Genomic DNA, 18,448 nt, shown 5'->3' with positions numbered 1-18,448 from the left:
AGGTTAGCCGTGGTTTTATTAAGGAAAAAAACCACAAAAGGACCATATTCTGAACTTACCAGTTCAGCCATCTCACAGTTTGCTCACAGCAGCTGCAATGCACAGCTCCCAGGAGACTAAATGCAAAACCTTCACGGCTCCAATATTAAGTTTGAACAAGCTTTCAAGCTACCTTAACTTCATCTTTAGAAGAGTACACTAGAAACACTGAAAACAAAGGCCCAAAATGATGATGAAATAAATTAACTATTCACTTTGAAGTTTAAACCTTCCGGAAAGAGAGAGAATAGTGACTGAACCAGAATTCACTGAAATCCCATAGGAACAAATGCGTCTGGTCACTAGGTGTCAGCCTTGCCTGCACCAGCAGGACACTGGGACCTTCTCCCTATCCCAGTGAGCAGATGCAACTCAGCACTACAAATCATCATAGCAGTCTTCTAATTTGGGGAAAGGAGCAAAAGAGGATGTTGTTTGTGTGGGATGCTTATGTACCTGCTAATATAGTATTTGTCACCCTCAGGTTTGGATGCTGGAAACAACAGCATGTTTCTTTCATGCCAAGGCTATGTGACTGGAGGTCAGGTGCAGAGACAGCAGAGGAGTTACTCTCTCAAACAATGAATAAATCAGCAGGGTATAAGCAATGAATCAGTAACTGTTTTGCAAGCTTCACAATATTTACTGTTTATCCTAAAGCACCAGTTCCTGGAATAATGCCATCACATGAAAATGCTGGCTCCCACTTCTTAAATTTGCTTCTAGCCTCGTTGGATACAGGAACAATGCTTGGAAACGAGGTCCCTGCAGGGCTGAAAATGCTAAGGACAACAAAGAAAACCTAAAATGTATTCTTTAAATAATTTCTTGAATACTTACAGTCCATAACAGCACAGTCAGCAAAAACAAAGAGTGATTAAATATGCAGTGGAGTTTCAGTAGTGTTTGCAGAATACTCGTAAGTTCCTGATTTTCGAACCTCTTCAGATGGAGACTTTCATACCTTGATTCTTATGTTCCCAAGTCTGTGCAAATTATCTCTTCTTTTGCTAGGGCCAACTACAGTACCATAGCTGCATGTCAGTGCCCACAGTGGTCTGCTGCCATTGCAGTGTCTTAATAAGCTGCAAGCGAAGTCATCCAGCTCAGCTGAGAGCAACAGTTTGTACTAGGAAAACACGCACTTTTCACAGGATGCAGCAAAAATTACTTGACAGGGTCTTACCTTCCATTTTCTTTTTCCGTTCTCTTAATAAACAGATTTCCACAACAAAGACAGAAAATATCATAGCATCCCAGTGCTTCGGTTCCCTCAGATAAATACAAGTGAGTGTGGAAAAACTGACTCAGGTAGAATTTTGCAACACATTCACATCCTTGCTACGGTAATTCATCTCACGATCATTCCACAGTAAACACCTGTCTTTAATGATGAACCTGGAAGGGCTGGAGCCTTCCAATAACAACAATAACAACAAACCCCAACAACAAAGTCACAATTAGCCCAGACATTTCTCAAGTCCTAGAAGTCAGGGCGGCAGCAATGTCACCACAGCCAAGTCCAACATAAAACCAGTAGAATAATATTTTGACTGGAACAGTCTCAAGCCTAGTACATGGGCTATACCCAGACTGCCTGCTGTGGTGGTTAGTGCAATTGCCTTGCCAAAAAAAAAAAAAAAAAAAAAAAAAAGGAAAAAGAAAAAAGAAAAAAGAAGGGATAAATGATTGCCTGTGCACTGAAAAACACATCTATGAGGTTTCAGGGACCCAGAAATCACTGAAAACAGGAGAAATGGCAAGTCCAAATCTGTCAAAGGATCAGTCCCAAATCTGTCTTTTATACAAACACAATTCATCCCAGTAGTTGTAGAGGGGACCCTAAGAGATGCGCTGGACTGCGTGTTCTCAGAGAGCAGCAAGACAACATTTGTGTTTAGGTATCTCAGTCACCTTCTCTATTACAAGCATCACTTGTTGAAGCAGACACCTCAGAGTGGTACTATTCTCCTCTCCCATTTTTTCTTTTGAAAATTCAGGTGACTTTAATTTCCATGCTTTGCTTACAGAGGAAACACATACGTTGGAGTTATCACAAACATCAGCAACATATTACATGAGGGCCAAAGAAGGTAGGCAGGCAAATTTTAAATGGCAATACCAGTGCAGGGCTGGGAACTGGGAGTCATCCACCTTGAAAGAGTCAAAGGCTTCCAGGTGGGAGTACCACTGATTTCTGTATCCTGGAAAAGCTGCAGTCTCCAATAGTTGTAAAATAATGCTGATTGTCTGATTGCCAGCCTTTCACCTCTCGTGGCTCCAAGATGTCCTCTGACTTGGTTTTTATTAAATCAGCATGCTTATTTTCAAAGACAAATACAATCTAGTACATCAAGCTTCAGAATTTCCCAATGGTGAGCTAGGCAATCCACACTGGTGATATGTGGATCCCTAAGGAGAACTTCCAACCATCAACTTCAAGCATCTTGGGTCACTGAAAACACAGAGTGGGATTCAGCTCCAGATACTTAAGTTTTGGGTGTATACAAGTGTGCTATATGTTAAAACTATGGTCACAGTCAGTGGAGCCCACAGTGCAATTTAGTTGCTCAGGTATCTGCTTCAGGCTAAACACAGTAATTCTCCAGGCTCCACTGACTATATCAATCAGATTACTGGTGACTATGAAATGAGCTTGAACAACTGTCTACATGTGAGCAATGTAAATTTAGACTCGCGTTAATTCTGAAATTAAGACAATACCTCACTATACTAAGTTTATAGGGAAGTTGGATTCCAACTTTTGAAGCTCTGAAGCACAGCTACATTCAACAAAGTCAAGAAAGTATCTCCCTTGTCAGATATTAGAAGTGAATTTATTTTCTTAATTTAAGGTACTCCACACTGGGAGCAAGGCAAACTACACCAGCATCACAAAAAAAAATCCATAGAGAACAAGTGTACTGTAAATTTACACATCAACTTGTTTTTCACAGGCTGCTCTACGTACACAAACCTCTAGCTGTCATCACCTGCCCAAGGAGTAACAATAAAAATATTAACATCAAGAAACGGCAGACTTTCAGGCTAACCTGCCCGTATTTAGAGATTAGAGACCAGACAGGACAATCCTATCAGGAGACAGAACGAATCTTGCAGAGGCTGGGTTTCCAAAAGTGCAAGAAGACTGACTGGGGCATTGATGTACTGAATGCAAAATTGCCTATCCATTCAGCCTTGTATCTAGTGCGTGTAATTCTGAGTTAAGTGCACAGACACCCTTCTAGGGAGTGCTCCTTGACTCTGAGTAAATTCCGAATCCATTGCTCAAAGGGCCCTCCAACCCGGTCGGCGTGTGTCCTGGAATCTGCGAGGTTAACAAGTAAACAACATTGCTGTTGACATTTTTAACAACAAAAGCAACACCAGTCCAGGAAACTCAAGCCACGAAAAACCCCCTCATATAAACAGATGCAGGAATGATCAACACTTTTCCTGCTCCAGAGGCACATAAAACAACCAGATTTTCAAACCCAGAGTGGGCCAGACAGGATGACACTGTGAGAATGATTGAGCCCCGTAGTTCCCACCACTACAACGGGAGAAGCGAGAAGAGACCTCGGGAAGATGCAGCTGTGACAGAAGGAATATCAACCAAAGGAGACAGAATAGATCTGAGGATAGTTTGCTTCCACTCACTGAGAACGCAGTAACTGTTCAGGCAATGCCATATATTTTTGCTACAAAAGACCAATACGGGCCACCTGAGCTAGGAGATGAAGCAGCTTAAAAAGTTTGTAATTTTCCTCTAATGGGTAAGAATTCTGTCACACCTGGACTTCTAACTACATCTTTTCATAAACTAAACTGTAACAATAAACTGAAGTACAGACTGTGAGTTATGCAAACTGTTCCCATCTGATCACCTAGCGGGAAATTTTAAGAAATAATTCTGCATGTGGAATATTAAACTGGCCATTTTGGACAGACACAGCATCTTTCTTATTTTAGCGATGTGTAAATATAACACTTAAATATTTAAAATAAGGAACTTGTGCAACGATTTCAAATGGAGAGATAAATTTTTTACAGAACATGTGAGTGTTCAACTCTGCAAAATTACCTTTGTATCAGCATTTTAAATTTTAGCAATAAACCAGAAAAGAATAAAATAGCAATGGGAAGCTATCTTCATAATTGATCACTTTTATATGACTTCCTGGAGCACTAACATCAATTATGCTTGTATGTCAAAACAATGCTGGCACACTGCCAGTGAAGATTCAGATCAGGGCCCCTGATTTATTCATTTATTCCTTTTTGGAAATCGGTGAATGGCACACTGAACTTTTGGTTGTTAAACACAAGTACTATAATATGAAGTATAATGAATTAAAAGCCAGCATGATGTTGTTGTACATGTAACTAAAAGGGAAAATGCATCTATTTTAACTTCCTTCATTTCGGGTCTGCAGTCAGCCACCCGTAAGTATAGTATTGACTGGCTGCTGTTAGTAGAGTCTATCTCCAAAGAAATAGGCGATTTCTAATTATCGAGGTATGATACAAGGTATGTACTCCTTCAAAGGCCTTTATTTTTATTTCAGTCTCACATATGTAATCAGTTTTATCAAGGAACCATTCAAAAGTATGATGTCGTCGATAAAAATTGACATGGCTTTCAGTATTTTATGGCACAAATAACACTTCTTTTCCTCAGCTACCTGATAATGCTTTTCCGGTTACAGCAGATTGGGTCCTTCTTGCTGTGTAATACATTGTTGCATATGAAAACCCCCTATCAAAACAGGATATCCAAGGCAATTATTTATCTTATGAACATGAAAACATGGTACATATTCCTAAGTAAAAAGAATGGCCTTAGATGCCAGTGCTGGCTTAGAGCCTTGCATCAGTGAGCCTGACCCTCGTATAAACAACAGTCCATTGGAAGGCTGTTTATTATGGATTTATTAGAAACCTTGTCAATAACTTATTTGTGTTCTGATAATTCTGTATTCAGTTGCCAGGAGACTTGTGCTCCTGACGAGATAAAATGAACAGGAAATCCTCTATAGCCTTGTCACTTTTTTCACTAGTAAATAAAAATCAGAACAACCATTATAAAATACAAGCTACTGTAAACAGAAGAGAGGAAAAAAAGACAAGCCTTGCATATTTTAAATAAAGCAACATGCAGCCCTTTTTGCCCTCTCCAATTATAAGATGATAAAAGATCACCTTTATAAAGCAGAATGACCGGATTTTGTGGAACGTGGCTGTTTTGGCTCCAAGGTATTTGTAGCGTTATAGTATCAGAGCCAGGATACAGCTGCCTTGTGACTAAGACGTCGTTCACTGAATAAGTGCTATCCAATCCCTCAACGTCACCAGACATCTGTTTCCTGTTTTCATTCTTTCTTTCACTGTTATCATTTTATCCAAGTTACCCTTTCACCTGAAAACCATTTAGAAACCTACAGAAACCAGCGCGTGCACGCGTGTGTATATCAAAGAAGTTGATTTAGAAAAAAAAAAATTGCCAAGAGCAATTTGTTCATTTTAATACAAAGAGCAGGAGTGGAAACAAAGTTGCCCCCCCCCCCCCTTCTCCTCCCCAAAATACACAATGATACATAAACACTTTTGTCTTCTGGTCTTCACTAATATGACTAACTTCCTTCTTTGCTTCCAGTTAAGTAGCTTTCCTGTTGAGTACCACTACCTCCACAAAATACAATTGTGAATTGATTCATAAAAACAGAAACATTATGGCACAAATAAGGGAAGGCAATAAATACTCTTCCCCCCAACCAACTCCTTCCCAAATGGAGGCAGTAGTATTGTAATAACAAAAAGAAAAAAAAAAAAAAAAAGTAAAAAAAAAAGTATTACTTGTCATTTAAGGTTCCAAACCAACAATCATCAGGATGCAGAACAGGATACATCTAAAGTGAGAAAGTTATTTACTTCACATTCAAGTTAACACTAGCTATACTTTTTTTGGCACACAGTATTATTCTCAATGTGCCAAAAAAGTGTTGTGCACCTTATAAAATATGAATGTTAACGCCACTAAGACCAAATTCCTGCTATTCACAATCCAATTTTATATTGGTGTTGTTTTGCTGTTTCACCTATACTTAAACCACAAGTCAGGAGAACAACCATTACTGATAGCATCTAACACATATTAACAACAAACAATAGAAGCTGAAGCATAAGTTGTCAAAAATTAGTGATTTTCCATTGTTAAGCTCTGGATTTCAGATTCTTTAAACAGCATGAGAATAGAAAACTTGTTTTATTTTGTTTTGTGATTACAGATGCTCATATTAATTGACAAGGCAGTTTGTTGAGTGAAGCAAAAATCTGGGCTGGTTGACAAACACCAACAAAATTCATCCACTTCTTGGTATTTTCTGAAAGAAAAAGAAGATATTTTAATTTTTTTTTCCTCACCCCCTCCAACCCTGAGGCACACTAAAATACAGGTGTTATACAGGAGAAACATGAGATTCTGGCACTCAGAGGGCTTTCCCTGGGAGATGGGATGGTTTGGCAGCTACAGGAAACCTTAAGTAGCATTTCCCAAGGCACATGAAAATTGGAAAGCAAGACTTCTTTCTGTGTTCTGGTCTTCCGCACCATTTCCTGCATTCTATTAACAAAATTATCCTTATTTTAAAGCCAAATTCAGCTTCCATTAAAGTTCATGTAATTATGAAGCATCTCATTAACTTCTGAGGAGTCAAAGCAAGTTCTGATAGATTAACTTAAGTCTCCTCTCTCACCTTCCAATTTACTGCTTGGTTCACGTCCTGGTTTCAGCTGGGATAGAGTTAATTTTCTTTTTAGTAGCTGGTACAGTGTATTTTGGATTTAGTGCAAGAATAATGTTGATAACACACTGATGTTTTAGGATAAGCGCTACTTAGCAACAATTAAGTTGAGGATTTTTCAGTTTCCCATGCTCTGCCAGCAGGCAGGTGCACAAGAAGCTGGGAGGGAGCACAGCCAGGATAGCTGACCCGAACTAGCCAGAGGAATATTCCACGCCATAGAACTTCATGCCCAGTATATAAACAGGGGAGTTGGCCAGGGGGGGCAGATCATTGCTCAAGCATCAGGCACTAGGTGGTGAGCAACTGCATTGTACATGACTTGTTTTTTTCTTTATTTTATTCATTACAATTATTCTATTTTATTATTGTTAGTAATATATATTTTTTTTTTTACTTAGTTATTAAATCATTCTTATCTCAACCCACAAGTTTAACTTTTTTTCCAATTCTCCTCCCCATCCCAGTGGGAGGGAAGGGAGTAAGTAAGCAGCTGTATGGTGCCTAGCTGCTGGCTGGGCTTAAACCATGACAGTTCATCATCCCAAATGCCCAATCCTAAGCTTCCTATAATGAAACCTAGAATATTCTTGCATAGTAATAGTATAGTATTGTGGAGAGATTGACGAAACAAACATTTGTTGGAAAATATTTTTCAAGATTGTATCAAATTGGTGTGATTAAAACACTGTTTCCCATAAAAATAATTTCTTCATAACTTTTCACGACATCTAAATTCACTTGTCCACTGTCATATATGCAATCTGTGATCAAGCTGAAAACTGAATCCAATCGCGTACTTTGTCCATCACACCCCCATCCTTCACAATCCACTGTCACTATCTAATATTCTTTGACTCTTGATTCTGCTATGCATTTTTATTAATGATATCACATTTGTGTCTGGACAAGTTTTAAATTCTGTTTGAATGATAAAAGCCATTGATTTGTCAGGCATTGGAACAGGCTGCCCAGGGAAGTGGTGGAGTCACCATCCCTGGAGGTGTTCAGAAAACATGTAGACATGGCACTTCAAGACATGGTTTAGTAGGCATGGTAGTGTTGGGTTGGCAGTTGGACTCAATGATCTTAGAGGTCCTTTCCAACCTAAACAATTCTATGATTAAGATGGCTATCTTTTTTTTTTTTCTCCTAAATTTAGAAAGTTCTTTTAAACTGCGCACCCTGTCTTTCTCAAATCCATCTGAAGGAATAAGTCAAAAATCAAGACCTCTCAAGCTCTAGTGCTATTGATGGCAGTGGCAAAATCCAAAATATTGCTATGGAATTGAAAAGGTTAATGAATTCCTCTGTACTTTGTTGTTTCTGGTCGTTCTTAATTTTCCCCATCTAAAAATAGATGGTCTATCTCTTAGAGGTATTCAAGATACCATTTTCTAAAACATAAGTTATAATGTTATGTAATATGATTGTAAAACTAATACTAGTTTTGTACTGCCACGTTTCTGATTTTAAATTTGGGGGGAGAGGGTAATATAAACTACTTATTAGGTCAAGTTATTCTTTGGAATCATCCTCTGAAATAAATGCAACACTGAAACGTTTTGTCTGAAAAAATAACTGGCAAATCATTGCAAGAGAAAGTGCCCGAACACACACTTTATGTCAGACTCTACACCGTTTCCAAATGTTAAGATTTTTCATACACTGTATTATGACAATAAAGAAGTTGAGATCTACACCAGAAGATTACATAAACAAAAATTTATGTTTTGTCTAGTGTAACAGGAGTCTTAGAAAAAACAAACACCACTTCGTATCCATTATTTCATACCCAGATGTTTCCTGTACACCTGCAGTTGTCTCCAGTCCTGAATTCATGAGCTATAGTATTTTAACAGCCTCTCATCAGTTGGTTTTAGAATTTTCTTGTCTGCCATGTTTACGATCCATCCTGGAGCAAGACCAAAAAATATCTGTCTAGGATCCTTGCGTGCACTTAACATTTTGAAGAGCTCATCCTTCGTTATGTCTGGTAAGACATAGCCGTATTTCTTGGCAAGTTCAAGTCTGGCTTCTGCAACCTTAGATGGATCTGCCAGGTAACCACGATTCCTGGCATCTGTGTAGTAACGGACTAGATCTTCTGGTGGAAGCATTCGCTTTGGAATAGGCTGGCCACGCAGAAAAAATACTACTGGCTTACATAAAATTTCTGTGGGTGAACATGAAACAAAATTAGATACTATGCTTTATAATACATATTTAAAGACATTAAATGACACCTTCTTATTCAGTTTTTTGTGCTAAATAGATTATTATAGTCTTATTAAAAAGCATCAAGCAAAACCGCAAACCTTAAGAATAATCTTGCTGAGAATGAGATGGTGGTTTACAAGTTGCACCTAACCAAACAAACAACTCTGTTTTAACTGATATTTATAGTGACAATCTGGATGTATCATTACTTCTAATATATTTAGAATGCCCACTTTGGAAAGACACAATAACTAAGCTAGATGCCACCATTTACTTAAAGGACTGACTTCCAGGTTAGAAGCAATCCATTTGCATAGCTATTTACACAGTGTACCAACAAATGTCAAATTTAGTGCTTCTGTAAGTATTTTAAATAAAGAAACAATGGCACATGCACCTATTTAATCATTGTGAGACTATCCTCTCCTCAAGTTTTACTGAATTTGGCAAATTACATTCCAGATCCTTTTAACCTTAGTATTTTGATTATTTTCTGGACTGGAAAAAAAGAAATTGTATCACTCCAGGGTAACGTATTTTGCACACTAAAAGTGTCTATTCCTCTTGTTCTCAGCCTCATTCATACATGAAAGCTCCATTATTGTCAATAAAAACTGCATGAATGAATATTAGGCAGGATGCAGCCTCAAGCAAAGCAAAGCCTCGTTCTTCAGTGAAAGTGTTCTGAAAACAATAGTCATTTTGACTGGAATGATTCTGAACTTGTAACTTAGTTATTTCCTCACTTTAACTGGAAAAGTATTTTAAATTAAAAATATAAACATCCACAGCGTTTTTTAAATCTAATTTTTTTCCTGAATTTTCTTAGTGTTATTAAACACATGAGAAAGTTAGAAGACAAAGATTCAAAGAAACAATCTTTTATTAGTTCCTCTGTTTACAAAGCTACTTGGATTTCTTTAACTGGCTGATTGGCAAATGACTACTAACACTGGTAGGGCTAAACAGGTGAGTGGTTAAAAAGAAGCAAAACTGAGGATGCATTACAGTTCAACATTTGTATAACAATGCGTTGTTGAAGCTTTTAGAATAGAAGTGGATTATTTTCCAGTAAGAACTATGTTTGAAACTATGATTTGGACTGTTTAATCTTCACACACACACACAAAAAAAAAAAAAAAAAAAAAAGGCAGAAATGAGAAGAAGTTCTTACCCAAACTCCTTGGATCGTAGAATGATGTTGTTACAACACCTCCATTTTTTTCTATGGCTGCAATTGCTAATTCAGATGCCCACTGTACTTCAATATTTACTTTTGCTGAAAAAATATCAGCACCCTGTAAATTTCAACACATATTAGAGTAACATTAAAATGAGTATTTTTGGACAAACATTCATTCTTCTCTGCAAAGTTGTGAGAAACATTAAATCCTGCAAAACATTATTATTTGTCTGTTCCCTGCACCAAGACAGGTAACCAAATTGCTCTAACTCAGTCACCTGGGTTGAATGAAAAAACCCCTCTGCCTTTCCAAAATATTCATACATTTCTTTCAGTACATTAGAGTCTTCTGTTTTAAAATACTAGTTCGACCTCATGTTATGTGCTCCTTAACTATCATTTTTGCAGTCTCTCAGGTCTTAAAGCATCAGCCTGGATTTTTTTTTTTTGTGTGAACACACAGTGCCCTCTAGTGGATTTATTATCACAAAAATTCCACAGCAAACTAATTTAGAGACGCAAAGATGCTTCCAAAACATGGGAAGGACAATCTGACAGCCTGGTATGGAAAACCTGAAAACCCAAGGCTTTACCCTGCCTGAAGTAAAAAGTGTCTTGTATGCATACCTCCTCCACCAGCTGGACACCATAATCCCTTTTGAGAGGTTGCACTGTTACACCTCTGGCATTAGTGAGCTGTGTTAAGTCAATTGGTTGCGTGGGATCAACTCTGCCCAAATCAATCAGGTACTGGAGCCTCTGAAGACTGAGGGGCTGATACTGACGCCTGCGGCTGGGGAGAGGAAAACAAAAAAAACCAAACAAACAAAACAATGAGACACTTACAAAATTGAAGCTTTAATAGGAACCGGCCAACTGAGATTCACCACACTGTATTCTATTTTCTACCTACTCTTAGAACTACCAAGTAAACATTTAAAACACACCTATCCATAAACAAAAACTTTAATTTAATGCAAATACAAGCCCTAGTTACAGCCCAAGACTCCATTGTGCCTTCAGCTTTGCTCACACATCCCCACCTCCGACATGACATTAATCATTTTGCTGTTGCTGAGCTCAATTTACTCCAGAATACCTCTCTACCTGCTGACTGGTTTAAGGAAGCAAGAAAGATGAAGAAATTAAAGTGTCAGCGTTTCTTGCTAAAGAGCTACCATCTTCAAAGGAAATCCAGTTTGGTAGCTTCACTGATACATTCAGAAAATTTGACAAAAATCCCCAGAGTCAAAACCAAATATACGCTCTCCCCCACAAATTTAGTCAAAGGCTATCAGCCAAATGCCGCATGTGCTCCTGCATAGCTTGCTTCTATCCAACAGGATTTTTTAGTCCATTATCACTGTACCTGACATCTCACAAGTATTGAATGGAATCTTCCTCAAAAGATCACCAAGGAAGAGAAATATTGAGAAAAAATGCATGAAACCATATCCCCAAAGGAAGTTGGAATATTTTGTCAATAGCCATCAGCTTCCACACAATCTACTTTTGTGTTTTATGAAGTTCTAACTTTACTACACAAACCAATCCTTGGAACAGTTTTCCCAATCCCAGTGTCTATGCCTACTGCATACCATCTATGCTGATGCTCAAAACTGTCTCATACAATCAGTGTGACCACTGCTAGAGGAAATTTGTGAGTGGTAGCGGAAAAACTGAGAAGAAGCTTATCTCTGTTACTGGCAAGCTAAGACAGACAAGCAACAGAATTTGCACTGTCAGACAGTTCTTAACAGAGCAAAAGTGCTAGAAGTGGAGGAACACGACTGCAGAAAGACGACTGAGGTGAAGATAAACAGGCAGAGACATCCAGCATGCTGCCATCCTGCCACAATAACATCTTTCAAGTGCACTTACAATATTCACTAGAAAAACATTTACAATAGCCTGACATTGAAATTTTGCAAGCAACATTGAAAAGAAATTACAGAGCACTTTCTTTGTTTCCACATGCTGTCAGATGTGGTTAAAAAAAAGCAAGACCCTATTAATTTCTTGTCACTGCAGAAGCTTGGATTTTTGCAGTTGGTTATTCATGAACTTGTGACCATTGTTAGCATAAGAAGCTCAGTGTCTGCATTCTGCAGCATTTCCTTTGTGGGACTGCAGATCTACACTCTGTCTTCAGCTATCAAAAGTGCTTCTCATTTACTCTTTTAATAACTTAAGCAAACAGGAGAAAATGACAGTACTTGGAAACAGAGTTTGAATCACACTTCAGAGCTAGTAAGACTCACAGAGAAAACCTTTAATAACCAGGACAGGTCTGTAAGTTATACTGCATGCATAAAGAATGGGAATATAGAAAAGCACAGCTATTTGATGAAGTTATATCAGCAAATGAAACATTAAATCAAACTGCAAGTTTAACAATTCACAAACAAATACACAGTAGTCTTTTCATTCTTGAACAGTCTGCTAGGGGTGGCATGTTTTTATTACTACTGCCTATAAGGGTATTGCATGGGTACAGAAGTTTTCATAACCATACCTAAAAGCAACAAAATGGTTAGTGACCCAGGTAACATACATACTATCTTAGGAAACAAAACCAGCTTTAAACAACAAAAAATTTTTAAACATCAAAATTTTGTAATTGACAGTGTAAGTGAAGGAAATGAATAAAACACTGGCATACAGCTCTCCAGCTAAGAACAGTGACTGGAGAAAAGACATGTTAGAAGAATAATTTTAAACATTAAAAAGCTGGAAGATGGACATGGCACAAACAAGCACAAGGTGAAAAGAGGACTGAAGTGTCAAACAAGGCAGAATGTGCGAGGAGAACAACTGTGAAACTGGCCTCATCCAGCAGATTTGCTATCAAAGAGCCTGTTAAGATCCTAGGTGGAACAGATGGAGTACAGACAGACAAAGACACCAGTGTTGCAGGGCTAAAAAAGTTGAGTAATGAAGAAAAGCAGAATTGTTTGGCTAGCAGCAGATCAGAGCTTAAGGTGAATAAAGCAAAGAGAAGTAACAAAGCAAGGCTTTGGATTACATTTCCATGCCCAACATCCTCACTCAAGTCAATGGGACTGTTCCCAGTCAGTTCACTAAGTTATCTGCTGCGCAGACAGACAAAAAGAAACAAGCATATATGAAGGAGTGGTTTCAGAGGTAAAAGGCACTCAGCTGTAGGAGGAAGGGTAGCCTGCTACATACGAGGGATTATGCAAAGAAAAGGGTAAATAAGCAAAGCTGTAAACCAACAGAAAATAACTGAATTAATTAAAAAAATAATATCACAAAAAATTGAACATTCTGTTGGTAAGGAAGCTAACAGTCTGAGAGGGATATCTCATTTTCAGTTAGGCCTGGTTTGGCATATTAGATTTTGGCTTCAGGAGGAAGATCCAAGAAAAGCAGACAATGATTAATTTCTCAGTAAATGTGAAGAAACTTACCTATGTCCCTCATTAAACCCATATTTTGGTATGGCCAAGTAAAATGGAGTTTGACCACCCTCAAAGCCTAATCGGGGGCGATTTCCTCTTTGTCTTTCTCCTTTGTGACCTCGACCACACTTCCTACCTCCATATCTTCCACGGCCACGTCTTTTCTCCTTGAAAACAATCAATGATACGTTTAGTCAACTACTTTGAAAATAAATATCTATAAAACGTAAGATCTCAGAGATATAAACAACTGAGAAAAATGCTGATTCTCAAGGAAAAAATAAGAGATAGCTCTTTTCTACAGGGAAAAATAGTCAGAAAAGCAGTTAATGTGATTTTTGCAGACCACAGCTCTAGGCGGGCACCACAAAGAGTCTGAAAGTATACATGAACACATATTGCGATAAGATGAATACTAGTATTTAATCCTACCTCTTATAACCTGCACTCTCCAAGTTAGAGAATTTTCCTGAATTTACTATTGATATTTTCTCCTATTTCACGAGCAAGTTGCTCAGTGCTCAGAAGTTTCTGAACACTGATAATGAAAAAAGAAACTAAAAAAAAATAAAATCAATTCTACTTCAAGGAGCAGGGAAACAGACTGTATATGCTATGCACAAATATAATTATTTTCACAGACTCAGACTTTCCAAAGAGTCTTACAACTGTTGCCATTTCTAGTGACTACAAATCAAAAAAGAGAAAATTGCATTTTAAACCTTTATCATTTTTTAAATTAAGACTGTGATACTAAGCTATTAGTTCCCTGAGCACTCTGAAGTAGCATTGCGGCCATAAGTAGCAGTTCAGCAATCTTCTTGCACTGACCTCCTATTTGTGCCAGCAGAAGCACTTGCACAGCCAAATGATGAATGGGATTAAAGAGATAAACAAAGGTAAAACCTTTTTTAAAAAAAAAAAAAATTTAAAATCCAGGTCAGTTGCACCCTTCAGTACAATTCATGGGTATGCAAATATCTATAGGATTACAAAACAGGCAGTAACCAAGGGACCAAATGAGCAGCTGGGAGCGACCACTATTAAATGAAGAGGTGCCAGCTCACTCTGACCTAACTAATCAAGTTTTCTGTGTAAGGTGACTTCATTTAATTCATGTACTAAAAAATGTGCAGCACTAAGGCTCATTTTGATTTCTTACGCTTTGTCAGGGATAAGATAGAGCCAGGAGCTTCAGAATCCTTGCCGCCGTGCTGCACGTGGTAGAGTTCACTGTTCAGCTCCAAGAGGCACGACCACATCTGTGCACCACTTTGATGGATCCATTTGATCTTACAAAGTTTTTTCCCATTGAAGCTAACATTCACTGGAGCGTAAACGCATGTGGAAAGAGCAATGTCATGTTGCTAACTAGTCTCATATCTGCACAACACAATTCACACATTTGCTATTCTCCATTGTGTTCTGCAACATGAATCAGTCAGGCTGGGAGACACGTAAAGCAACACATTCTAAACAGTATCTGTACTATAAGCTAACTTTGGTTAAATCACAGCATAGTCACTGTTGGATCAATAATAATGTAAATAATTCATTATTAAAGAGACTACAATAAGCCCCTTCAATTTCTCATTTTTTGTATTCAACAGTCAGAGAGCCAAACTTCAAGCACCCCTAATCCTACAAACCACTCTATGCAGTTAAGACTGCAGCAAGGAGTATTGAGTAAAACTCAGGTCTGAAAACTGCTCATTACATCATGGTACTTGATTATTAGCCTAACACCACAAAGACATAAACTAGGATGTTTTATGCTCTTTATTGTGTCTGTAAGTTTTCCAAAGCTGTGGGCCACTTAACATGCACTGAAATATTAATAGAAAAGTCAGTACGGACATGCATGAGAAAAAAATGCATTAATTAATTTGAAATATCATCTGACCTAAGATGCACAGCTTACCTGTATTAATACTAAATAGTATAGAGTTCAAGTGCAGGTGGACTAGACACCCCTGCCACCAGAGGAAGCTGACTTGTCCCCAGCCCACACGCTATGCTTCTTTACTCACAGCACCTCTTGTGCTGACACAAGCAGTTGTGTGGCTCTGTATTGGACAGGTCAGGGAATTAAACTAGATTAAAACTAATTTTTGTCACTAGTTTTCAACTGGTTTAGTTCTCTGCTCTGGCTCACCACATAACCTCTTGCAGCAGTACAAAATACAAAGCGGGTGTGAGCACCTGGAGGTAGATGGAGGGCACAGCTGACCCACCCACCCTTTCTGGCAGTTGCCCATACACACACTAGATTACACGGTGACTTTGGTTAACACACGTACACTGACAGTATCTGGTCACAAATGGAATCTAATCAGTACACTGACCAGATTTTAGACTGTCAGAAGAGCCAATCAAAACTTTTTTTTTTTTTGCTGCAACTTCTATTTGTGAAGTCAAATGCTCTTAAATCTGCTTATCTGAGAACTTCATTAATCACAGAATAAGGCTGTCAGACACGAAAAGAAAAATACCAGAGAAACAGAGCCGAGCTCACTTGTACAAACTCTACCTGAAGGCAAACAGTTAGCAGCAACATGTGGAAAAGAATGCTCATTTCCTAGATGGAGTTGCAAGTTACTTGCTAAAGACCCAGTGAACGTACAAAACCCCTCTACTCTCAAGATTTAAAAAAAAGTGTTTTCCTAAACCCAACAGCTACCTTGAAAAACAAAAAGTGCCGAGACAAACACTATGAGGAAAGCATCAGTTCTAGTAAACCTCAAGTTCAGACTATCTCACAACTTCTGGATGCTAAGCCTGAAAATACTTGGATTAGTTTGGAAAAGCTTAAGAATCACCACTCCAGTCCTGTACAGGGCTGCTTCTTCCAGTTCTGCTTGACCCTGGCCGAGCTGGGTATACACAGCTCCAAGTGAAGTAACTTTACAGGGGAACCCCAAGAACTGCAGGGGGGGAAGAATTTCCATTCTCTTGTCACAGGTTTACGGGATTAAAACTACGCAGCACTCACCAGGTTTACGGGATTAAAACTACGCAGCACTCACCAGCTCTGTAGGCATCTTAGAGGAGCCTTAAGCACTGACAGGGAGGTGCTGCTTGGTGCTCCCTGCCGATTCTCTATTCTTATGACTTTAGCCCTTGAACCTCATCCCTCTGTTCACTGATATTTCTCCTAAACCAGATGGGTTTCATCCTGGTTTCTTTTCTTTACTCCTCTATCACTCTACAAGGAGACAGGGAAGAGAACGTTTAGTTTTGTTGTCGAGAAAGCAGTAGTAACAGGAATTGCGGGCTGGCATCACATTCCTTTTTTTTTTTAAGCCTTTTAACCTTCCCTTTCCAAATGTATTACTCTATCCCAGAAACAGTTGGTATTCCCTACTTTTTTACTGTTTCCCTCTGCCCCCCAATGATGGCATTCTGAGGTTTAGCTAGGGCCACTCATCAGCCCGTTCTCTGTGGGTATGGCTACTCACACTCGCTACGAGACACACAAAGGACAAGAAGAGAGCCAACACGCACAACATGCCACCCATTCCTCAGCCTTCCCATGCCTATTTTGGCCAGGCCGCTCTCCTGGGCCTGCCGCAGCCTCCCCAAAGGTCTTCTGACAGCCCCGGAGGCAGCCGCCACCAGGGCCGGGCGTGCCCGCTGCCCAGGCAGAGTCCTGCCGCCGGAGAGAAAGCATGCCCGCGACCCACCCGACAAACCGCAGGCACTCACCGGCTTTTTGGAGCCTGGGCTGGGCCTTAGGTTGGCCAGACTGACCCTGGGCAGCGACCGCAGCAGCTCCAGAGCCTTGCTCCGGCCATTCCCGCTCATGTCCGCTCACCTCCCAAGGGCGGCAGCGACCGCCCGCCCGGGCGAGCTGCTTTACGGCAGAACCGTAAACCGCACCTCCCGCGCCTTCCCAACAGTGTCGCGCAGCCTCCGCCGCCGCCGGCGGGGCTCGGACCCAAACGACATTTCGTTTTCCTTTATTCACACAGATCTCCGCCGAAGTGTTTTAAAGCCAAGCCTTTCAAGCCATCAGGCTGCGTCTAAAAACGGCTGACTGGCGGCGCGCAGAACACCGACCTAATGAGAGTGCAGCGCCCTGCGCCCATCCAAAAAGTTGGAGGGCAGAAACGGGCTGGGAACGTGCCTTACCGTTCGAGGCTTCCCTTGCACTGCTGCAGTGCTTGATCACCTTCACTGCTTTAACCTTAAAAAGTGGACCTACTGGAAAACCAGACAGCCGTGGGAAGGTAGTTAGTTAGTTAGTTACCCTCTGGCGCAGGCTAACCGGAGCGAAGGACGGAGTGGGGGAAGCTGCCGCTGAGAAGTTGCAGGGCGGGAAGGCCGGTTCCCGCTGTGACAGTCAGCCGGTACTCCTCAGCGTCATACCCTGCTTATGGTCCCCAAAATCCTGTTTGACCAAAACCTCCTTCTGTGTTGAATGTCTGCTTCAGATTACGTCCCGGAGAAAAGGCCACGCAAGAGCTCGGCCAGTTCTGAGAGTAAATAGGGGTGAAATGGAAACCATGTTGCAGGAATCTGTGAGTTTCAGTGTGAAATCTGTATTGCTTCTTACCCCCCTCAAAAAAAAAATAAAAAAATTCAATAAAAACTACAATGTAACAATGCAGGTGAAATGGTGGTATGGACAACTGATACCAAAAAGTCGGTCAAAGAAACTCTCTAAGACTCGTTTTGGAGTTTCAGAGAGCAGGCATTCTTTATTGCAGCACTGGATGCACGGGGGATAGTTCCACCTAGCGTGCATGCCACAGCTTTAGCACTAACAGGTTATATAGAAT

General features: G+C 39.7%; 1 protein-coding gene across 1 annotated transcript; it reads right to left on the bottom strand.

The window, feature by feature from the left end:
- Positions 1–6,285: 6,285 nt before the first annotated feature.
- On the bottom strand, positions 6,286–17,511 carry MRPL15 (mitochondrial ribosomal protein L15). The gene is made up of 6 exons (XM_049829503.1): positions 17,373–17,511; positions 13,677–13,834; positions 10,873–11,038; positions 10,237–10,360; positions 8,638–9,018; positions 6,286–6,422 (listed from the first exon to the last, which is right to left on the bottom strand). Exons 1-5 carry the CDS (start codon positions 17,469–17,471, stop codon positions 8,681–8,683), a joined length of 885 nt encoding a protein of 294 aa, XP_049685460.1. The 5' UTR covers positions 17,472–17,511; the 3' UTR covers positions 6,286–6,422; positions 8,638–8,680.
- Between the last annotated feature and the right edge of the window lie 937 nt (positions 17,512–18,448).

Source organism: Accipiter gentilis, chromosome 2 (assembly GCF_929443795.1).
Source record: "Accipiter gentilis chromosome 2, bAccGen1.1, whole genome shotgun sequence".
Lineage (NCBI taxonomy): Eukaryota > Metazoa > Chordata > Aves > Accipitriformes > Accipitridae > Astur > Astur gentilis.
This window is presented reverse-complemented; position numbering and strand designations above follow the sequence as displayed.